General features: G+C 42.0%; 1 protein-coding gene across 1 annotated transcript in view; it reads right to left on the bottom strand.

Moving 5' to 3' along the window:
• LOC311042386 (dolichyl-diphosphooligosaccharide--protein glycosyltransferase subunit STT3B-like) overlaps nt 1-25,020 on the bottom strand; it is a 67,544-nt gene that overhangs the window by 25,958 nt on the left and 16,566 nt on the right. The window contains exons 2-5 of the mRNA XM_084053081.1: nt 9,437-9,545; nt 7,206-7,493; nt 4,732-4,797; nt 3,163-3,262 (exon numbers count right to left, since the gene is read on the bottom strand). Of these exons, the coding sequence (XP_083909207.1) occupies nt 3,163-3,262; nt 4,732-4,797; nt 7,206-7,493; nt 9,437-9,545 (563 nt within the window). The remainder of the gene's footprint in view (nt 1-3,162; nt 3,263-4,731; nt 4,798-7,205; nt 7,494-9,436; nt 9,546-25,020) is intronic.

Raw genomic sequence — 25,020 nt, 5'->3', positions numbered from 1 at the left:
TACATGTTCACGTAGGCTATGTACATTGTTTAAATATATGTATGCTGTTTGTTTGTCCATAGCTACTAGATGTTATTTAGACAGATACTAGTTTTGATCTGGTCTACCTGCTATCCTAATGTGTAACACATACATTTCTTAGCAGTCTTATTTATATGACTTGCATTGATGGTTTGAAGTTTATATTAGTTGTCGATTATGACACCGTCACTATACAAGTGTACACTTTGCTGCGAAACGTCTGTTAACACAGCACCAGTCTCATGCTCATGAATAAAGATTGAGGAGAGAGAGAGATTGTGCACTTGAACACATCAGAATATGTCAATAACTGGTTATGATGAGTTAAGTTTGTGACCATGTGATGATTTTAACTGCACTGGAACTGGTCATTTTCTAAGCAGGTTCCCTCCTCTCTGTCTGTGCTGAAAAACAAGTCTGCATGACTGGACCTGTACCAGATGACACCCATGGGAATGGTGGAAAAAAAAGGACGGCCCAATTGGTTCTGGGCAGAGAATCAAAATTCTCTCTTCCCTCCACTGCTGTCTTCGACAGATGACACGATTATTAAAGCCCATAAGGTAAACGTGAATGGCTTTGAAATAGCCTGTTGCTCTGTTGGAGGACCATCCACAAGCCTGGAAGATTATTACATCTGCTCCTTACCTATCCAAAGAACCTCTAATGTGGTCCAACGATCTAATCATCTCGATGGCACATAGCGGAAATGAGGGGAATATAACACAAGGTTGAAAGTTCTTCAGCGTGCAAATCACACAATTCTGTTGCTCCTCAGGCTCAGGGACAGTGTGAGGTGATTTGTGTAAACGTGAAAGAATGGCCTGCCCTGCCAATACTGTGCAAACATTTCAACGCGGTATTATGTTTATGAAGACAGCCTGCTGCCTCTTTGGCTGCCCCAAAATCCCCAAAGAACAGAAATGACACAAATTTTACCAAATTTCAAGGAATAGTACTTTTAAATAATAATTCTCAAAGCTGATCATCTGCAAAACTTTAGGTACCGGTGTTTTAACTTTTTTGTCCATTGACAACAAATCATGTATAGATTACTGCAGATCATTTTACAATGCATACTATAGATTTTCAGATTTTGGAATAATTACCAGATTTTCCTGCAGGAAACCCTGGATTGCTATAGCACACTCACGATGCAAAGATTTTCACCATGACATGCTCAAAATAGGAACACCAGATTCAAAGTGATTAAGTCCGTCTGTGGATTTTATAAATATTCAACCAATGAAAAGTATTAACTAGAGCTTGTGACTAAATAATAACTACAATTGATCAATTGGAACACAGGTTATTTTTTCCATTTCCTGAAAGGTCACGGTTTTGGACATGTAGGTTAAAATATAGCCCCTTCGCTTAACATTAACAAACCTTATTAAGACCCTTCATTGTAGCCCTTTCCTTTGTTGTGTCATATGGGGAAAACAGGGTATTCAGTTGGCCCAACATCCAGACAGCTTAACAATTAATACACCTGATATCCAGCCTCTCCAGGCGGCTTCTCATCAAGTATAATCTAATCATTTAGTCCTGGTACTGGCAACCATGCAGAGTGTCTCCTTAATAGATGAGCTAGTCGCCATACCCAGCAAAACGTCTCAGTAGGTGGCATACAGCACCTGTTCCCCAGATGCTGACTGATGTGAATCCATTCAGTATTCTGGGGGATTCTATTTTGGTGCAGAGGAGTTATTGCTCACAAGCTAATAAAACAGCTTGATTTGATTTAATTAAAAGCATTTTGGCTTGATTGGACAGGAGAAATAGAGCGATGGAGGAATGATATGTGGCAGCAGGTCATGAACTGGACTCAAAGTCTAAGTAGGTATGCACCGGGGGACACCCAGAGCTAATATGAGTTTGAGCTAACTCAATTATGACTATTGTTACTCCAGACAGAATGTAGAGGTCTGAGAGAGAGAGAGAGAGAGAGAGAGAGAGAGAGAGAGAGAGAGAGATGGTAGAGAGGAGAGGGAGACTAGTGCAGAGAAAGCAAAAGAGTAGAAGTGAGAAAGACAAGAAATTCAACTAAATTGCTAAGCGCTAAATTATTCATTTTTACCAAAAGCGCCACAGTGAGACAGCACCATCCATCAAGCCTGACCCCAAGCTCATCTCTGCTCTTTTGGATTTATTCCTCCTCTCATCTCCTTTTACGCTCTCCTTCTCTGCTCCCGTCTTTAGTGTATCTCCTTTATGAAGCTTATTAGCTCTCTTTAACTCTGAAGGCTTTCAGCATTCTAGCACTGTGGTTGCCATAGCACCCTAGATCGAATGTCGATTCCTTATGTCCTGCAGTTTTATACTTTGATTATCATTATGCAGCTATGATTGCATTATGCCGGTTTATTTATCAGCTTCTGTTCCCCGCCCTTCCCCCCATCAGGAGTTAGCTGCACATTTTGCAAATATACATACATTTTGTTTTGACTGCAGATGGTTTGCACCTAAGTCAGCCCTTTCATCTAGTTTTCTTATATTTCTCTGCCCATTCATTATCTCCACTTCTTGCCCCAATTCCCGGTCCCTCTCACAGATCACTTCCATCGGTCTCCTGGGTGTTTGACTGAACTCGATATTTGTCTAGTTATAGACACAACACCGTCAGCTGCTAATGAAAGCTATTAATTATCTGCATCTGTGTGTTTACACTGCCCCTGTGGGGAAGAATAATAATGAGGTTGTATGTACAATAAAATCGTCAGTGTTAAGTTTATGGGTCCATTTGAGTCCATTCTTAAACGCGGACTTAAATCTACACTGGGGATTTTACGGTGTAGTGTGAAGGTGGGATGCATGCATGTCTCTACACCTTCACAAATTCACATCACTTGGGGGTCCTACACCAGCATCTGAGACACAGCGTGTGTGTGTGTGTGTGTGTGTGTGTGTGTGTGTGTGTGTGTGTGTGTGTGTGTGTGTAGCTGCTGACTGTACAAGTATTTTGCGCTTGCGACAAAGGTTTATCCAGAATAAATGTAATGCAGTTTGTCAAATGAGAACACAGGAGAACTGCCAGGTCATGTAAAACTTCCTTTTCAACCTTGAATTAATGTGGACTTAAGTTATTCTTGTGTGTGTGTGTGTGTGTGTGCGTGGTACAGTGTGTGTATTGCATCTCACCTATGTATACTCTCCTACTGAAGCGCTGCATAAGCAGCAGGACAAATACGTGAAGTGGAATCAGGTTGATGATAAATACGTAGCCTCCCCATGCTGAAACCTGCAACACACAAACACAAATAGACCACACACACACAGTATTGATTAATTAAGATGAAATCCTTATTGATGTGGTTATGCATGCACACTTGCACATGTGTCTGTGTGTGCACAGTTTACTGCCTCCTATCATAATTATATTTTGATATCTCTTTTGAACTGCGGCAGGTAATATAGTAATGACTAGCCCACTGTTCCCTGTAGACCAGGAAGTGATGTTTACTTGTTGTGTATGTGCACAAACACGTTTGACACACACACACACACACACACACACACACACACACACACACACACACACACACACACACACACACACACACACACACACACACACACACACACACACACACACACACACACACACACACACACACACACAGAGATGTCTTTCAGACAATAGAGGACGACAGACAAGCTTTCTCATAATGGGATATCAAGGTGACAAGGCTGCACGGCCCATCAGAGAGCAGTGAAATCATTCTGAGCAACACCGTTAACAGTGCCACTCAAATGATGTTGTCCAAAGCCTCAATGGCGCACACGCACACACACACACACACGGATATCTCATCATCACTAGCTTTGTGCAGCTCATTGTCTCAGTGTGGTGTACCCATCAGACAGAAGGCTGTGGTGGCAGAGGTGTGACAGAACACAGATATGGCTACATGGCATTTAAACCGTTCATCTCGAAAATAGCACTTTGGCTGAATGATGGTCATTCATGGGAAAAGGTTCCCCTGGGACATCTGTCTTTGTTTGGGGACAATAGGACAGATGATGTGAGAACATCAAAGTCTGATGGAAATCCACTATGATGCTTTGAGTTAGGGATGCATCGATATGGAAATTCTTGGCCGATACCGATGTTTAATATAACAATTTAGCCGATAGCCGATACTGATACCGATATTTGTTTATTTAGTTTTTGGTGTTATTATTTACCCCCTTTGTGCCAGGGAAACAAATACATCTTCATAATAAGAAATAACTGTTCAGAATCTGCAGAAACACAACATGATTGTCTCCTAACTCCTATAACTTTAACTGTTTTTTGCCAATACCGATGTTGACCGGTGCATCCCTACTTTGAGTCATTAAAAACAACCTTGAGGGCTCTATTAGTTGCCGTGTCTAATTGTCTGTGGACGTGCTGCTCTGCAAGTAGTTAAATAGGTATGTCTCTTTGTGGCTCCTTTTTTGTATGTTTTCTTTTGAAAATGTGTGCGATACTGTGTGTGTGTGTGTGTGTGTGTGTGTGTGTGTGTGTGTGTGTGTGTGTGTGTGTGTGTGTGTGTGTGTGTGTGTGTGTGTGTGTGTGTGTGTGTGTGTGTGTGTGTGTGTGGATTGATTGAATATCTTATTAGACAGAAATGTAACAGCACGAGTACAGTCAAACACTTTGTCTAAAAGGATAACACCAAAACAGTCCTTGCGGTCTTATTTCCATTGGGTACATGTTCTCACCATGTAAAAGTAGGACAGGCAGCATCCAATGGCCCAGAAGATAGATCCCGTCTTCACCGACTTCACCTGTAAATCACATTAGAGACGGGTTATCCATGAACACGCGAGACTTAAAGCATGCCTCGGACCAGTCAGGGCCGTCACAATTACACTTAAGCAAACCGGTTAGATTTTTACGACAGGAATCTGGACAAATCTGGGTGTGATTCTGCAGTTTGTGATGCCCAATCCTTGCTTGGCTCAGTGACAGATTGTGTTGGTCAGCGACTGTAATCTGCAATAGTCAGTTGTTGAATGTGTGACGTGGAGTCTATTCAGTTTTAGCAGACTCCTAGTGTGTTCAAGGAATTAGGCGATAACGCAGATACACACAAAGACACAGAGTCTGTCAGAAAGCAATGGAGGCAGAAAGAGAGGCAGAGAAACAGAGGTGGTGGGGGGGATGTGATCCAAGCCGTAGCTAGGTCATGTGGGGAACAAAAGAAAGTTAGACATGGACAAGCGCTATCTCCATTAACCTCCACCATTAAATAGAGTCTGTTCATTCCGTTCTGTGCCTTTCCGTCCTAAAGGAGACATGCAGCTTGCAACTGCTGCTTACCAAGCACGACCATGTGAATTATTCATCACATTTCTCCCTGTAATGGCCTGTACAGAGGAGAGCAGCGTGTCCTATACATCTTTACCTTCCCTATCACACCCCGAGAGGCTCTGTTAGCGGGCTGGTTCTACCGGAGGGCCTTAACGAGGCTAACGAGGCCTGACTTAACGAACACGCGGTTTGGAGCTGCTGTTGGTTGGAGCTGCAGATTAGGATGAATGGTCGACCTGAGCCAATGAGACGTATCGGATAAGGAAGCGAGGGATGAAATGAAAGCATGAAGAGCAGAGGGATAGAAAGAGATGGATAGGAGGGATGTTATTTAAGGTTCTGCTGATAGCACGGCTACTCTGTCTGCCCAGGCATGATGCAACCTGTCAAGATCTTTGGTTTCTGTGTGCATGTGTGGAAAACTTGAGATTTATGTATTTTTCCAGCTACATTGAGGAGATTAAAAATTCATCTTTATATGGAAATAATGTTAAGCTATTCCCCATCCATCCAAATACCTCCAATCAGCAATTACTTAGGGAGCTCAATCCCTTTTATTAAATTTCAGTGGCACATATATGAAATGCCATGGTTGATTAAGTTCTGTGGGAATAAAATTAGCCTACATATCAACATGCATAAACCTCTGTGGACCAGTATATTGTATGGAGCTACGGTATAGTAGGAGAGCGCTTGGGTTTGGTCTGGGGAGGGAAAAGATTCTCTCAAACATAACTCACATATAGCATCCTATGATCTTAAGTTAAATGAATGTCTGGTATTATCCAGCATCTCTCCAGACTTGAATATTTAAATATCAAATGGACTCCATGGACTTGAAAATGGCTTTATCGGCTCTTTTGTGGCATTGCTAACAAATCAACTTCTAGTATTATTAGTAATAATGCTCACACAGAAAGTGACCTGTTCCCTATGTGAAGGAACCTGGGTAGTGTTACGTAACTCCTCAAATGCCTCAAGCTCTAAAAAGAAAAGTGACATCTTGTTCGCAGAATGAAAAACACAAATAATAATACTATTATGTATTCAATGGAGTTCTCTCACTTAATTTGTCAGTTATTTTTTTACATTTTCTCTCCTATTCAGTTTCAGACGTAGCTGTTGAAGGTACTTTTTACTGCATGGTTGCTACAATATTTCTCCACCCCTGATAGGAACAAGTGGAACGTTTCAAGCTACACGTTTCAGCTACAAGCCAAGGAATGGTCTGGCAGTCAGTCAACAACCCACCAACCTACCTAAATACCTACACATCGACAATACATTATATACAAAAAAGAAAGACGGCAGCTCCACTTCTACTAGTGTATGTGTGTACTGTGTAGCAGTGTTGATTTCGTCGACTAAAACTATGACTAAAAATGTTCGTCGACTACCTATTTTCACTGATGAAATAAAAAATTAAGCTATGATTACTGAAACTAAGACTAAACATATTGGCAATTTTGTCAACAAATAAAAACTAGACAAAAATGTTAAGGAGGGACTTGTGGAGAAGAGATCCAAAAGACAAGTCATTTTATGTTTGGTTGCGCTTAGGTGTTGCGCTCTGAAAATAGCCGATCTACAAGCTCACAACGCGTCACAGAGCTTGTAGATCGGCTATTTTCAGGACGCAACCAAGTGTAAAATCAGCCATTACGACGCCATCAAGGCCCACAAAAATACATTTGAGTCGACTAAATCAACTGTAGATTTAGTCGACTAAAATCTTATATTTAGTCAACCAAAACTAGACAAAAACGAAAACATTTCAGATGACTAAAATATGACTAAAACTAAATGAAATTTTATTCAAAAGACTATGACTAAAACTATATCAAAATATTCTGTCAAAATCAACACTGCTGTGTAGCCATACCCAGAGGTAGTAGGTGAACTGCAGGGCGAAGATGGCGATGCCCTCGTTGTCGAAGGAGCCGGCCACCGAGCGGGAGATGTAGCCGGGCACGATGGCGATGAAGCAGGCCGCCAGCAGCCCGGCTCCCTGGTTCCACAGCTCCTTGGTCAGCAGGAAGGTGGAGATGGAGGTGAGGCCGCTGAACACCGGCGCCAGGAACACGCACACGTCCCGGATGTGGACGGTGATGTGGAGCAGGTTCAGCACATAGTGGATGAGACCCGCTGTGACCATCAGCCCGGGGTACACCTGGTGGACGAACAGGGGGGAGGCAAGGGTTATTTAAGTGCAACTAGTGATGGACCAAATACCTTGATATCGTGATGATAATATCGTATAGGAATTATTCTTTTTTTTTTCTCCCTCTCAAAATGACGATAAAAGATGTTTAAGGTCACAACAAGTTGGGCACTTGTCTCATATCACGAAGAAGATGATGACAAGATCATATCTTGTCTCATATCACATTATATATATAAATATATATACATACACCGTATTAGATCTGCTACTGTCACTATTGAACATCTATCTAGTCAAGCACTTTGAGATTTGTGAAAATGTAAAGTAAGTTACAAATAAAATGTATTATACATTAATATTAGTCTCATATCATGATATCAATATACAGTATATACCTTAATATCGATTTACTGCCCAGCCCTACAGTAAGTGCAACGATTCTAACCTTGGGGGTTTGAATGTGTGCGTGCAAAGAGTCTGCGCATGCTAGTTTGTGGGAGAAATCTGTATTCCAAAGATCAACCTTCCTCTCATATAGGTTACACAGTCAGTTTCATATTGACCTTCCTATATTGAAAGTCAGCAGACAGACAGATAGACTGTAATATCTTTCTTCACTGCAATCCTGGAATCAAAAACTTCCATATTCACTAGAGAGAAAACCTCATATGAAAGTTAGAGCTTCAAACGAAAAGAGTGCGAGTAGAAGGGTGCATCAAAGAGACCCTGCTCTGTGAAGACAATATCCTCCAGAATTACACTTGCCGTTGTGGCCAAGTGCAAGAGTAAACCCTGGGGAAAGATTAGCTTCTCATGACCGTTACGGTTACTTCACCGATTTGTGTGGAGAGGATCTATCTAAGTGAGTTAAATAAAAGACAGGAGACACACAAGATGAGTGGCAGGGTAATGGTGTGTTAAAGTGACCCCGGACTGTGTGTCCTTTAGGGATTTATGAAGATGGATCTACTCTATGCATCTTATCCTGGCTAACTTATTGCCTCCCCCTCGTACCCATTTCACCAGCCAGTCAAGTGAGCTTCATGTGAGTGTGTATGCACATGTGTTTATGTGCGAACAGTATGTGAGGAGATGACTGAGAACTTATCACTGCCTGCGACTCTCGAGAAATTAAGCACAGTGTCCTCCCTGACTGAAGAGTTTATTGGGCCAGTGTGTATATACAGTCATCTTATCAAAATGCAAAGTCCACCTGCAGAAACATCTCTTGTTCTCTCGATAGTAACTTTTTTTGAGACCTAAAAGTTAATTATCTCTTCAGGGCAAACTACTGATCATTCCCTACAAGTTTGAAAATGCAGTTAATCAGTTGTAAATTTTGACCTTGACAGTGACCTAGAAGTTTTCAACCCAAAGATTATACTTCTCCTCAGGAAAGCCGATTTCTTTCTTTCTGGGCGCTTGGGTGGCGCAGTGGTAAAGTCACTGCCCACCACCACGGTCCACGGAGGTTGTGGGTTCAAATCCACCGTGGGGAGGAGTAGGACGAAGGCTCTACGTCCTCCTGGTGGGGGCTCCTCACTGGCAAGTGAGTCAGTAAGATACGACAGCAGTGACAACAAATAAATGTGTGTGGGGAGGAATCAATCGGCATAACGACTACATTTGGGAGAAAAAGGGGTAAAAAATAAATCTATCTATTCTCAAGTTGGCTTCTTTAGAATGGAACACACACACACACACGATTACAATACCCAAGCATGCATTGCTTCAGGCAGGATAATAAGGACCTAAGAAATGGTTGTGATAGAGGTAGATGCATGCACACACACACACACACACACACACGCTTATGGTATTCCATCATATCCGATGATGACTTCTACTTCTATTTTTGGTGAGTTCACACACACACACACACACACACACACACACACACACACACACACACATATAGTCCTACGAATGCTTGCACACACACTACCTACCGTGCCTCCAACGATCCTGCCCAGAGGGTACCAGGCTCTCTCATCAAACCAGTTGAGGAACGCATAGAAGCCATTGGTGGTAAGGTGATGGGTGGCTCTGTAGTTGAACCTGCAATGTAGACATAAGAGAGGATTATTGATAGATGGCAGAGCAAAGGAATGATCCAATATGACTTTAATTAACTTGAATCCATATTTGGCCACAGACAGTAGCTTAATTTGGTGGCAATGTGACATTTCAACGAATTCATAATTTGTGTGTGCCTTGCTGAAAAGGTCAAAACCTAGAGACATGAGATAAATTGTACATACGTTCAGAACCCAAGATATCATTTGAAGATTTTCTGCTTCATTCACTTCTTGTTTAACTTATTACTGAAAAAGGCTGTATCTCGGCTCCTGAGCACTTTTTTTTTACTATGTATTTTTCAATGTTATTATGTTATTTTCAAAAGGCAGACAATTAATGTCAACAAGGTCCAATGACCTCGTTGACATTTGTGAAACCACACAGTGCAACCCTCAGTGATTAGCACCCATCAGGGGATCGATTATACTTAACTGGAGATAAGATAAATATTCTGTGACTACTTGAAAAGGGTATAAGAAAATTGAAAAATGACTGGCACAGTTCGCAATTATTTTTGTATTTCATTGGCACTGAATGAGTTAACTACTTAAGTCCTAATTTGAAAAAAAAAAAAAAAAAAAAACATTTCAAAGGATTTCCGAAAACAGCGATACACAAGCTGTCATAAATGAATGACATGCCCAAAATAGGGACACCAGGGTAAAAGTGGTGTATCTTTCATCACTGTCAGAGAGCAGTAAAGTTTCAGAAAGAAAAACGGCTGAAACTCGCCGCGGGGGACTTCAAAGGCTGATGCTGCCGGTAAACTGATGAAACCACAGCAGCCCAAAGGATGGGGAGAATGCTCTGCAGACGGTCCATCATTAGCATACTGTAAGCCAGTGGTTGAAATAACAGAAGCATAGATAGAAGCGATATAGACAGTGCTGCTTGATCAGGCTGCTGTAAACAGCAGGTGGCCTGAAAATCACTGGCAGTATCAGCAACACTGATAGCAAGCAGCTGCCAGCTGGAAGCACTTGGCATGAACTACAATCATTGCTAAAACAGAGACATGACAACCAGAAAAAAGTTCACAGCGCATAATGGTATTATCAGTTGACTGTGTGTCTGTGTGTGTGTGTGTGTGTGTGTGTGTGTGTGTGTGTGTGTGTGTGTGTGTGTGTGTGTGTGTGTGTGTGTGTGTGTGTTAGAGACACATGCAGCATGTCATACATCCCTACAGTGCCGTCACGATCATGAAATATTAGTTGACGATTAATTGTCATGTAAAATAATTGCAATTAACGGTCTAATTGTTTATTTGTAGGCATGTAACGATTTATCGTAAATCGATTAAAATCGATACAAACTGGTGACAATTTAAATCAATTTAATAAAAAATGTATCACGATGCAAAAAGCAGAGGGCACGTAAAAAAGAGAGAAGAAAATACAGGATCTTTGTAAGAGAAAAACGTTTTCAGTCATTTGCTACTTTATTGAAAAGAGGAAAAGAGAAAACACAGTATAGTAAAAAGAAAAAGGAAAGATAATAAAATACTGGATTTGTGAAGGGAGATTTTTCGGTAATTTGTCTGGAAAATCATTTTTGTGATTCAAAATCGTGAAAAATCGTATCGTGAACCTAATATCGTGATTCGAATCGTATTGTAAATTGAGTGAATCGTTACATGCCTATTTATTTGGCTTTGAACATTGGAACATACATATAAATAAAGATTTGCCTTTTAGGCTTTGTAAGCAAAAGGCAAATATGACAAATAATTTGGTACAAAGAAGTGACTGGCAATGACAAATGACATCAAAATAGTTCAGAACAGGCCATGCATTTAATAATTGTATTTGTATACCTTTAAAATGTTTCAAAAATAGTGGAACTAGCCGATCTATTAGGATCTATATGCATCATAACGCGTTGGATCGCAACTTATCCACATGAACCCTATTGTCCCTATTCTGGACACGACAAATAAACAAAAACTGTGCAAATTGGCGAAAAATTGCAGATCTACAAGCTCAGAACGCATTGTGATGCTCATCTTCGGCAAAGAGATTTGGTGTAGAGGGAAAAAAGGAGGAGACCAAGTATAGATCCTTAGACAACCCGACAAATTTTGATAATAACTAACCTACATCTGGGCACTGAAACCACATCAGGCTCTCATTGCGGTGCTTGAGAAGACAATAATGCATAACATTCCAACAGAGTGGTAGCCTGTGTAAGACTGCAGATTTGACCATGTATCTGTCCGACTTCCTGGCCCACGGGAGAGATGACACTGCAACATTTCCGAACAACTCAAAGTTAACGTTTCCATTTGGCGAGGATGGCTTTTTTTCTGAGATGTACTCAATTAGTGTGATGTTAGGAAAGGTCTGAGTCCACAGCTGTCTAGAATAACGTCATAGACAAGCTGCCATCTGCTGTGCTGAGAAATAAATCATTGTTTGCTAAGAGGACCTTTCGGGAATCTCCGATAAACTTGTTTGCCTCCACAAACCCTGTTGTGATCACAGCTAACAACAGACTCAGAGTCAGTACACAGTACACAAGCATCTATTACTGATGCAGCCACAAAGACCCCATTCCCCGCCCAGCTTCCCTCCTGCGAACGTGGCCGATTGTGTTGTGTATGGACGCTCGTCCATGCCGCATGCACCGGGAAGGATTCGAACCCCTTGTCTCCATGGTGGAGGACAGGAACTTTACTCCAGCGCCACTAGAGCGCCCAGAGAGAAAACGTCTGCCACCTTTCTCCTGTTAAGACACTTTTCGACCTTGCTGTACTTCTTCAACTCTATCATCCACCCACGTCTGTCTGTCTTCTCCTTAGCGGTGAATGAGGCCAGCACAGCCTTGAGTGAAATTAGGCAGGCAAGGCAACAATAAGGTGGTCTCATGGGTATGACTATGCCATTGTGCACATCCTGAGTCTAGCTAGCCTCTGGCCTTGAGCATGAGATGCTGTGCAGCCAAAATTCCACTTTCTCCTTCAGGCGGGCCACCATACTGTACTACTGTACAAACGTGGACTGGACAGAGGGCTGCTGCTAGCCATGAGCTTGAGAGATACCATTGCTTCAGAATGTTTGTCCCCAGAGCTTTTCAAGATGTATTAGTGTCCCGCCATGAAAAACAGTAAAGTGCGGCATATGACTTGCTCAGCTACATCAGCAGTGAATATGTTAGGTCTTTGTGTGTGTGTGTGTGTGTGTGTGTGTGTGTGTGTGTGTGTGTGTGTGTGTGTGTGTGTGTGTGTGTGTGTGTGTGTGTGTGTGTGTGTGTGTGTATGCGTTAATGCTCACTCTCATACCGTAACATTACATAGAGGGGATATGCACACTCAAACACAGCAAAGTGTTTCTAGGCCTTTTGTAATTCCTGCCTCTTTAGAGCCCCAGCAATTGTTCAGCATTCTAAAGCTAGGCGCTCAGCAGAAGGTCTGAAAAACCTCATTGACTCACTAAATGACTCAAATCCTTCTAGCCCAGGACCCAAAATGAATAAAATATTGTCTTTCTCCTTGGTAACAAGCTCATTAAAACATTACTTGTCAAGTGCAGCCCTATAAGCAGCAACAGAGAAACAGTTCAGGTACTCATTTGGGTCCAGAACATTAGTTTCAGAGTGTCACTGTAATATATTGTGGCTTTGAAAGCTACAAAGTTAAAAAGTGTAATAGCTAGCTAGGGACTGCAAGATGGGCTTTTGATTAAGTCACATCCTCTGGCACATCCTCTATTATCTTGATCAATACATGCTGTCCCTGCAACATAAACTGATAAAACTAATGAGATAGGACGTGTCACTCCTGGCTGGGATGAATCCAGTAAATTATTCAGCCTTAGCCTATAGGGTATATATATAATGAATGGAAAATGCTCAGTGAGCCATTTGTATAAATGTAACTGGGGCGACAGCGGTGTTGTTTTCCCTCAGTTCTTTACCAAAACAGAAAACACCTAGAGTTAAGGGCATGCATTAGATATTTATTGTAGTAATATCAGTGCCACTACTAACCCCATCTCAAATCACCATCATTAATAAGTGGAGCTCTCCAGTTTAAAATAGGGCGAAGAGTATCTGGAAATGTCTAAGCACCAATCATCCTCTAGTCAACCTGTGCTGGCTAAATAAGGATCAGCTACAGTGTATATAAATGAGATTATTTGTGAATAATTCACCCACATGCAGCTGAAAGCTTTAATGAAGTAAAAGCTGAACGATGATGATATGGGTTAGTTGTAACTCCTAACGCAGGACACAGAGGCTGCTCTGTAGCTGTGCCCACACACACACACACACACACAGTACGCTGGTAAGATACTAGATACCTGGCTTGATTCCTGACTAATCATCAGTGGTGGAAAAAGTACTCAATTGTTTTACTTAAGTAAAAGATAATCAATACTGCAATATAGAAATACTCTGTTACAGATAAAAGTCCGGAATTAAAAATGTACTCGAGTAAAATTACACAAGTATTGTGTAATTTAGTAGTAAGTCGTATTCATGAATACCGAAACAAAGGCAAGATACATATACAGTACATACACAATTTAAAAACACAAAGGTTCAAGAAGAGAATATAAGGAAAACCATCCACCCCTCCCAGGACCAACGATGCCACGAAAAGCAAGGGCCAAACACCATGCATATCTGTGCAAAGTTACACCACTGTGTAAGGACAGCCTAAATCAAGCCCTTAAGCTTATCTGCAATGTTAGACCATACGTTAACGTTTCTCTCGCTTGCTCCATGTCATCTCGCCGTTGACAGTTCCAGATACACTATATCTAAAAATGTTAGAGCCCATTGGCGAAATGTTAAGCCTCCTCTAATGTTGAATTCAAATCCTGGCTACCAGAGGTAATCTGGGATTGGTGGGTTTTGCTCCTGTATGTCCATGCTGCCCTGACAAAGATCCATAGGTTATCAAAGTGTAGGCCAATAAAAGTTATACATATGGAGTTGTTTTCTCTGCTGATATTGGCCTGTGAAACCTGTATTCACTGATGTCATTTAATTGCCTTCTTCACTTGGTGCTCCAGTCTGTGCCAACAGTCCTCCCCTGCCTCACTGACGCCACCTACCCTTTGTGCCAAATTGCTCTGCCGTACTGTGCAAAATGGCAAAAGGGACACATAACAGTCAATGCTGTGGGTGGCATCACATTTTAATGACCTGTCGCCCATAACACAATATTTTTCAAAGGCCACGCAGGGAGCCGCTGAGCCGGCAGCATCTGCAGGGACATCACGCACCCTGCAACTTCAGAAAGCCTTGTGTGGGAGCCCAGCACAGCGGGACCAAAAAACACACAGCCTCTGAAGAGATGGCAGGAGGTGGCAGGAGGGAGGCATGCACACGCACACATACAGTGCAGCTGTTGTCTGATGCAAACCCATACACACTACACATACAAGTGTGTTGCCCAACTGACAGCCACAGGCACACAAAGACAAAGACAGAGACAAAGACAGAGACAGAGACAGAGACAGAGACAGAGACAGAGACAGAGACACACACACACACACACACACACACACACACACACACACACACACACACACACACACACACACACACACACACACACACACACACACGACTGTGAAGCTTACAGATTGATATCTCTCTGCAGATAAGCCATTTTGATCAATGTGCATATGAAACCATTGATTTATACCACAGGCCAGCCACACAGTGACGTCAATTCAACTCGCTAAGTGTGCTTTTTGGTCAAAATTGTAGTCTTAATTGACACTGAGGAATTCACATAAAGTTGTTTCCCACCTTTTCTTTTATGTAAAGCGACCTTGGGTACTTAGAAAAGCACTATATAAATCTGAGCTATTTTGTGCACATGTTCCCTCTTCATCGTGATTCTCAATCACTTCCCTCTTCATCACTTTTTCACTCATGTTTCGTCGACCCGCTTCCTTTCTTCATTTCAGACATTATGACCTACAGTATGTTAGAGAATAATTCTCTCCTGTTAATTTCCCCCTTAAAGGGGCTACACCATGAATTTCATTTTTTTTTAGGTTTTTAGTATTTTTTGGGCTCCCCAGTGTCTCTTGTTTTTTTAACATTCAGTCATTCATGCTCATTTCATGGATTTCCTGAATGGGCGTGTCTGAACAGGCCATTTCAGAATGGCTGTGCAAGTGATGTCACTTGCACTGATTTTGCATTGACGATGGCCAGACAGAATTGCTCAGTAGCTCCCCCCTGCCCAATAGGACGTTTTGGTATTGCAGCTGAAAAAGCTTGGAATGACAGACAGTCAGATTGTGAGAAAAAATATCTGGATGTTTTTTAGGCTTACAACCTGTTTAAAACGTGTTAGGGGGAAATATTTATATATAATATATTTTTTTTTAATTCATGGTGTAGCCCCTTTAAGTCTGTCTGCATTTCCCTCAATCTCCCTCCCTCAGTGACTTAATCTCTGACGTAATACCTTCTCTTCTCTGCCGGCCCTTCGTGTTCTTCTCTGTCTCAGCCTGTTATCCCAGATGACATGATGTCATCAATGGATATCATGCATCATATTACTGGCTCAGTACCAGCTGAGAAAGTCGCACGCACGCGCACACACTCACTGTACTTTGTGGCCAAACAGCACAGCATCATGCTGCATTGGATTACATGTTTTGATACAGTGCATTTGTACAATTCACACAGCTAACACCCACGCAAAGAAACAAGCAAATAATATGCACTCCTCTCACTGCTGCTCATAAACAGCCAAAGGCAACAGTCTGAGCCCTGTGTTGACAGACCACAGCACTGCTTGGTTGGTAACCGGCAACAAGCTCAATGGTTCTGAGGAGAAGCAATAGGATAATGGTCAGACATTGGCTAATCAGGGTTGTGCCCTTAAAAGGATTCAACAGAATGCCTGGAGAACAGAAGAAAAGAGATCAGCCAACATAAGCTGGTGTAACATATGGCCTGCTGCGACAGGCTACATACTGTTACATGCTAGATGCTAGCAACTAACCCAGACTAAAAGGCAGGTTTTTACAGTGGGCAGGAATATATTCCATGTCACACAGTTAATAACTTGTTTGTGGTGGATGCTATTAGGCTGTTTGTCACACTATGGGATGTCAGTGTTTGTCTGAACAGTATGGGTGGTTTTCAGGCAAAATAAGACCATTTTGGGCCATGCCACAAACAGAAAAAAAGGTTTTGAACCCACGGCATACTGTAGAGAGCCATGGGTCTGTAGTAGGCAGTATAAAGACATGGACAACATTCTGTCACTGTACAACACCGTTGTAGCATTTATCTTGTTAACCAGTTAAGCCCTATATACTGTACTTCGTACTTCGTACGACGATTAAATGTTTTGAAAATATTTGCCTGTGATGACATGCCCAAAATAGGGATGCCAGGTTGAAAGTGGTTATTCAAGATATCCAGCTACCTACAGTATAAAGCAAGGCAGCACAATGTAACTCGGAAAGAGCCTGGGGGAAAGAGAAAAGCTATTGGTCAAGTTCTGCCAAGTTTGGCTTTATTCTCCGTAAGAGGGGAATTCTTCAGACAACAAAATCTATAGCTTAAAAAAAAAAAAGAAACATCATAATAACACTACAATACAGGCAGGGGTCTGAGGCAAGTGGAGAGAAATAGATTAACTTCCACACACCATGCTGTCTAGGGCATTCAGCTACTAGCCATGCCACCAGAGGAGAGCAAGCAGGGGTCGGAGGCCCTGGGGAGAGATGCTGAGAACATAATGGCTAGCTTGTGCTGCTGTGTTGGCAGCCATAGTGTGAGAGAGTGTGTGTGTGTGTGTGTGTGTGTGTGTGTGTGTGTGTGTGTGTGTGTGTGTGTGTGTGTGTGTGTGTGTGTGTGTGTGTGTGTGTGTGTGTGTGTGCGCGCGCGCGCACGCACGCACACGCGGGATCAGTGGAGCATGGAGGTCTGTGGTCTAGATTAGGAGACGGGATGAGGCCAGTCAACATGAAAGCAATACTGGTTCAGTTCTTCCCCATGTCTGTCCCCCCTAACACACACATATATATGCCTCATTGTAATCACTAGACCAGATTCTGCGACGGACCACCGCACTACTTTTTTCTTTTCTTTTTTGTAAAACCTTATTTCACAGTCCATGAAGTCCATGGTTGATAGGGCTTTCCTTCTGTATAAGAAATGTTTCAATGATCTGAGGTCAGGCTGAGATGCAGTCTGGAGAGCACAGTAGAAAACAAAAGTGAAGATACAGCCGGGTAGAGATAAATGTTTATAAAACTGTAGTGATACTTTGCATATATATATGCATAATTAACGTTCAAGAATCATTACCGATCCGAATTCACTACAAAAGGACAAAAGGATACACAGGGGAAACCAGAGGCAAAGAAAGGATCACACAAAGCCTGAGGTATACTTGGTTGTGAATCGTGTCACACACTAAAAATAGCAGATCTACTAGCTCACAATGCCTCGCGGCGACACATTGTGAGCTTATAGATCTGCTATTTTCAGTGTGCGACGCGATCCGCAAGTATACCTCAGGCATAAACCAGACAGGGCTGAGGAAAAGTGAGCTAACTAAGGGGAGGCGAGTTTGACAGAAGACCACGACAGTGGCACAAAGGCAAACAAGGAAGGTGGTGAGCAGAGGACCAACAAGGAGAGAAATGTGTATTCCGACTTGATGGAGGACTTGCACATTCCCCCGGCTGTGCATAGCCATGACAATCAAAGAAAAGACGCCATAGTGCATCGTGGGAGAGGACACTGAAAAACACCTGTTACAGGAAACACAAAGGCCTACATCAGACTCCTATCACGGTCCAACAGAAACACACAGGCTGGCTGTGGAGAAGAACTCTGCATGAGGGCAGATTGAAAATTGCTGGTGTTAGCTGAACCAAGCGACTCCCCCAGTAGACGGACAAAATAAAAGTAATCCAAGTGAAGCCATGTTTGCATTGCGTCTTTGTTCTTTTAAATCAGAGGTATTATGTGGTATTATGTGTGAGTTAATTACTTTTTTAAATTAAACAAATTACAGTCCTGAGCAGTGGGCATGGTAGACACTACGTGATGATTAACACATTCACTGCCATTGACAGAGATCTCTGTCATTAACTCTTTGACTGCCAATGACGAGATTTCTCGTCATATTTTGAGACGAGATTCTGTTTCCAGTGGTTTTACGCTAGATGGCGCTGTTCGCTAATACATGAGTGACCATTTTATTCTCAGTCACACACACAGATCCAGGAGATCACATGATCGCAAGATCTTCACCATTCACTTCCTTGTTATTCGATTTGGAAAAACACCTTTTTCTCGCCTCCCTGGATTTCCTCTGAGACATGCTATATTCAACCGCCTATAACTAGCAAACGGGGGGTCACGATGAAAGTACAGAGAAACCCTCCGTGTTTAGCTACGATCAGGGGATCGATCATACTGGAGATAAACATTCTGTGACTAGTTGAAAAGGTAAGGAAAACGAAAAGCCACCAGCAGTGGCTTAGCAAACAATGTTTTATTTCTGTCAGTCAAAGAGTTAACTAAGAGTTAAAAAAAAAAAAAAGGTGATACAAGGTTTCTGCCCGACGGCAACGATATGGAGAAAAAGTGGGAGATGCCTTCTCCCTATCCCGTTATTTTTTATTCAACGAAGAGATGAGATGCAGTTCAAAACCAGAGAAGAGAGACTAAGCCAGCTTAGAGCTCAGGGGAAGAAAATAAAATCCAACTTCACGCCATACATATATTTATTGTCATTTTCATCAAATTCTCCCAAATTCTGCATTGTGTTAAGCAGGAGCACGCAGTGGGACTTAATGAGGATGACTCAGGCCTGAGCGTGACTGGCTTATTAAAAAACAATACCCAAGGGTGGGCATCAGCAGTCAGCACAAATGAACAAACAACTCTATTGCCCCACCACCACCCCCCGCCACCCACACACGCTGTGGTTTTCCATAAGCAAAATAAATCAGACTGAATATTTTCAGACCAGAGTGACCCAAAACAGTCCACTCGGTTTGCGGTTAGGAGGTATTAGGAGAGATAACGGATCATCATTTTAATCACTGTTCAACCCAGGGCCGCTGACGGAGCCAGGCGCGTTAAACAAACTGAGATGGATTGGGAAATTACCACAGAGAGTGGTCACCCTCATTTATTCAGTAAAATCGCTTCGAGGGGAAGGCTGAAGCAGAGGGCATAAGCCCATAGGGGCAGAGAGACAATACTTTACTCAACATAAACTTTTCTGGCGAGTAGACAAATTCAATCCCAGCCTAGGACGTGCTCTAATGTAAACCTGTCTCTAGTCTGTGGGTGATGCAGCAAGAGATAGGGTCCTGAGGAGGTTTTTGAGGTTCAACAGTTGGCCATCTAAAATTAATCAAGGTTGTCAGCCTGCTAGGTAGACCACCTCCTACACTATAAAATTGACCCCTAAGTTAAGAAGACTCAGGATGTTACAGTACAAGTTCTCTATTATGCATGGTAGATAGGGGTGTCACAATTCTCAAAATCCACGATTCAATATTAAGACCACGAATCAATCCACTTTTTGTATTTATTTCACCAGCAGCACTGCTATGGTAGACTACCAAGTCTGATTTGCAAAGAAAAACACTTTCTATTTATATAGTTTCTCATTATGCTTGTTTATTTTTATAATAACAAGTTTTGGTTCCCTCAACACCTGTGCCAAACTGTCACTTGTGTAAACATCATATATGGGGAATATTTCAAGCCATTAGTGGATTCTCAATTTCCCAAACATGTAGTGCGCTGTGATGGTCGAGTATCTCTGTGTTACACAGCTCTTCAGTAATGCTCTTATTTTGAACGTAAGTCAATGGTTTACTTGACGAATGTGCAAAGCTTTGCAATAGACAGACAAAATAGTGCTCTTTTGAAATTGACAAATGAACCAACATAAACAGTAATACTTTTCATACGGAAGCCCACAGTAATTCATTTCCGATGGGAGCCGAGTGAGAAGGTCCCATCTGTTGCGGTCGGAGCAGTTGAATGGTCTCATCGGTCTGACAGAATCTCTGAAGGTAGTACATTCTACGCACACATACAACATACCAGCTGTGCAGTCTTTGAAACGTTTTCCCTTGTGCGCAAAATACAGAAAGACTAGTAACAGCATGCTCCTTCTGGACCTACGCATGCACGGGATGAACAGAAAAGAAATACTGCAGGAATAGCAAACCTGCATATGATTTCAGTGCTCGAAAGCCAACGTTGATTTCAATCGATTTAGAATTTAAATCGATTGAATTTAAAATGGGAGAAAGTGGTTGGACCAGACCACACTACAGGTGCTGAGCAAGAATTTTAGAAACCAAGTTGTGTTATGACCCTGATTCATACAGATAGCATGCAATTACCCCAAGTGTATTTACTCAGCAATGTCCTAGAACTGTCCCCTATGGGAAATGACTGATGTTGTACCTTGTTGCAGCAAAGAGAGGAGGCATACCAATGGGCACGAACAGGCTAAAAATGTAAAAATATCCTTTTTTTTATGAATCAAGCTAAACTCATAAAAGCATTTAATAAACTAGAGATTGCATTGTACATCTGACACTGTTATGCAATTTTATCAATTGCATAACAGTGTCAGAGGTACAATGCAAATTAAGCCATTTCCACGTCAGATTGATAGCACAATATTTGTTCAGTGGCAAATATAGTGTGTTTTGATGTTCAAAATGTTGTCATTCCTACCTTAAACCCTGCTACATAAGAGAAAAGGGTTCAACTGTCCAAATTTACCGACATTTTGTTCTTTTTTAAGATCATGATGCAGAAAACACACTAAATATGTTGTATGTACGTCCATGCGTTTGTAGTAAGACCTACGTAGGCTGTGTATAGACAATTATTTGACATTTCCTAGTCATGTCTGATCATAAAGTTATAATTAATTTGTTGTTATAATACATTTCTGTGTTGCTGATGTGTTGGCAAAACAGGATATTATAGTGCGGCTCAAGTACTTTAATCATCACCGCTGAAATCCTGCATCCTCCATAACTGCAGTGCATAGGGCTGCATATACTTTGCTATAAATACGTATGGAGTTTGCCCTGTCTGAATCTGCATGGCGAATGAACCCTGCTGATTTGGTGACTTCATGGCCTAACCTCCAGCACCACAATTTCCACTTAAACACAAGAAGATCTCAAAATCTAATCGACAGATTGCCATGAAACTTGCTCAGTGCAGTTATACTCTGCAGAGGATGAACTCTACGGATCTCATATACATGAATGAACAAAAAAAAGACAAATGCCAGGGAATAGAGTTCAGGAGAACCTACTGTAACCCCTCTCCTTTTCAAATTCTCCCCTTCCTAGTACATGCTGATTGGTCAGTAAAAGGCAGTAGCGGTCTTGTGTTTATAGCCCCAGCACAGAGATGATTATTTAATGAGAAGTTGCCTCACTTCCTCAGAAGCAATAACTGCGCGCACGCGCACACACACACACACACACACACACACACACACACACACACACAGAGTACAGGTGCATTCACATTAAGTCCTAGGAAAAAAGGTTGAGCCTTCCACAAAGTACAGATGCCATGCCACGCCATGAAGACTAATGCGCGCGCTGTGCACACACCAAGGGTCATGGACATGGAGTGTCTCTGGGATGCACATTTTCAAATAATTATTTTTTTTCCTGGTACTTTCATAAAATCCTATGAAAAGGCTGATCTAACAGCAGCCCACCATACTACATTAACAGTAGAGTACAGTCTTCAAGTCACAGAATAAACCTGAGCACTAGCTACTTTTACTGCTTGAGTACAGGCATAGACCACTTTCAGCATACATACTGTAAACCAGTTTAAAGATGTAGAACAAAAGGATTGCACTGCCTCTTGAATACCACTTAAGATCCCTCAACACAGCTTATAACACAGAGTAGAGCTACTGCCTAGTCTGCCTAGTAAACATGGTGCCATTGGTGTGGATTCAAAGCTGACCATTTATTTTACCTAGGCAGGTTAAACATGCAATTAAGTTTAACCACAATTATATGTACGATAGTATATAACATTATTTACATTGCCTTATTTACAGCCTTGCCAGATGTCAAACACAATGGTATTATAACTGTTTATTCTGATCTGAGTACAAAGGGCAATTGTGTACTCTACAGGACCTGCAATACAGATATACCTGCATAGTGCATACACATTGCCAGGCAACATAATTTGTTACTCACTGTGGAACCATAAGCTTATCATTACCTCCATGTCAAACACGTATAACAACCATTAACCTACCCACACCGGCGCACACTCAGCATCATCACCTCCCAGACTGTACTTGGCACGAATACTTATAGTGCCGCACAGGTCGCACACTAAGTTATAGTGTTGAGCAGATATTATGATCAAACAATTGGTTTAAACAAGTTTAAAGTTGACTATCGAAGTTTGACATTTATCTTCTTTACATTCGAAGGCTCGCCTAAGTTTAGTTTGTGTTTGCGAGACCCTGCACTAACAGAGGTTCAAGAAGTTATGACCCTATCAAAACTAAATGAACCCACAAACGTCAGCAAGGTTATTCACTCTGACAAATTTACCTTGTTCTTACTGCTGCCAACTAAAATCATAGAGGCTCTACCGTGAACTGTAAAATACTACATCCCCCCCTTTCTGTGTTTGTCATGTTTACAACACTGGCAGTGGTCTGCCTTTGGGTGGTCTGAAGCGTGCACTTTGTCCTCTCATATCTCCCGCTGAATGATGAGGCCATTTTCTTCCATATTTCTGCAGCCTTGGCCTGAGGACGGCTGTTTAGTAACTCATGCCTATCAGCCCCCCCCTACAGTACCGCCATAAAATGAGAGCCTGACCAATGCCAGATTGTTGGGTCCGATGCAATCCCATTTTGGGAGAGTCCTAGCCCACAGATAACCAATGTTTTACCATATTTTGTCAAACAGTGCAAAGTTTTCTAATCAATTTCAGTTTCTATTTGAGAACATTTAACCTACTGTATAGGCAAACAATTACATAAAACATTTTTGATCATCACAACATCAGCGTGTTGTGAGTTCTGCTGTCTTGGAATATTCTTTTTTAACTTTTGCCTATAATGACATGCCTAGAGTAGGGATGCAAGGTTGAAAGTGGTTATACATTGGGAAACATCAGCTGCATAATTGCAGATACTGAAAAAAGTCAAACACTGGCCAATATATCTGTCTGGCCGATATATTGGTCAGGCTCTAATAAAATGATTGAAGTAGTATGAAAAGGCAGTGCAAGTCTTTGTACTGTGCTGGGGCCGACTGACAGCTGATCTTTTAATCTAGCTCTATTAGGAATAGGGAGGTTTGGACTCAGACCTGTCAAGGTTACTACTAGGCCTCGAGGGTTTCTGATCATAAAAGTCATTTGAGCTGTTATTGAGCCGGGATTACAGAGGAGCGCTGATGGCTGGCCTCGTCTTGGTTACTTAGCGTTGCAGATGTGACCGATCGTTCCATTGAGGCTGATGTGTTTGCTCCGTTTCTGGGTCGTAAAAATCTGGCAGCATAAGCATGAGCTCACTGGCTACCGTTGTGTCGCCCTCTAGTATCCTCCCCATCTCTGTTTGTTCTCCTCGCCTCATTCTCCCTCGACTCCTTTTTTGGCAGATTCTGTCTGAGGTCACAAATGACTGAATAATATATAGAGAGGTATGGCTGTGAAATCACTGCTGTATACACACACACACACACACACACACACACACACACACACACACACACACACACACTGAATAAACAGGCTGTTGACAGCTAAACAGGGCTGGGCCGCTGCAGGGCTTTGCAACTGGCTTACCTGCTGAGTCATCAGCATCGAGGGCTACACAGTAAAAATCCTCAGTGTTAATTTAACTCAGTGTACAAATGTAATCAAATGGACCCTTAATGGTCCATTTGGTTACATTTATACACTCTCGGGACTTACAAACAGATTGAGGATTTTAATGTGTACAAGCATGATGAAACCCAGTACAAAATTCCCTGTAACATAGGAGACGATCGGGTCACGTTCAGAAAGAAATATGAAATAGTGATGAAAGTATGTTCTATGAATAATTTATGAATAGAGCGGCAGTGTGTCACAGAAAAGCCTACAGTCCCGTTTCTTAAATTAGAGGTCACAGGCCTGGCTACGGTTTGTGATCGCATGATTAAAGAGGCTATATCTTTCCATGGTCATTGAGTCAGGGTCCAGTATTGTATTTGTCATTTGCGTCTCGGACTGAAAATCACTGCATGGTCTAGTGAAACAACTTCATAGCTTGCGTCTTGGGGATGCCCTCACAATCTTCCTTTGGTTGGGGTTCACTGAAACACACAGTACATACAGTAGGGATGCAAGTTCGAAGACATGGAAACTAAGGCAAATATAAGAAGCCAATTCAGGAGTCATACGCAATGAAATATACTGAGTAATACACTTT

The sequence above is a fragment of the Gymnoscopelus microlampas genome (assembly GCF_963454915.1).
Source record: "Gymnoscopelus microlampas genome assembly, chromosome: 3".
In the NCBI taxonomy this organism is placed as follows: domain Eukaryota; kingdom Metazoa; phylum Chordata; class Actinopteri; order Myctophiformes; family Myctophidae; genus Gymnoscopelus; species Gymnoscopelus microlampas.
This window is presented reverse-complemented; position numbering and strand designations above follow the sequence as displayed.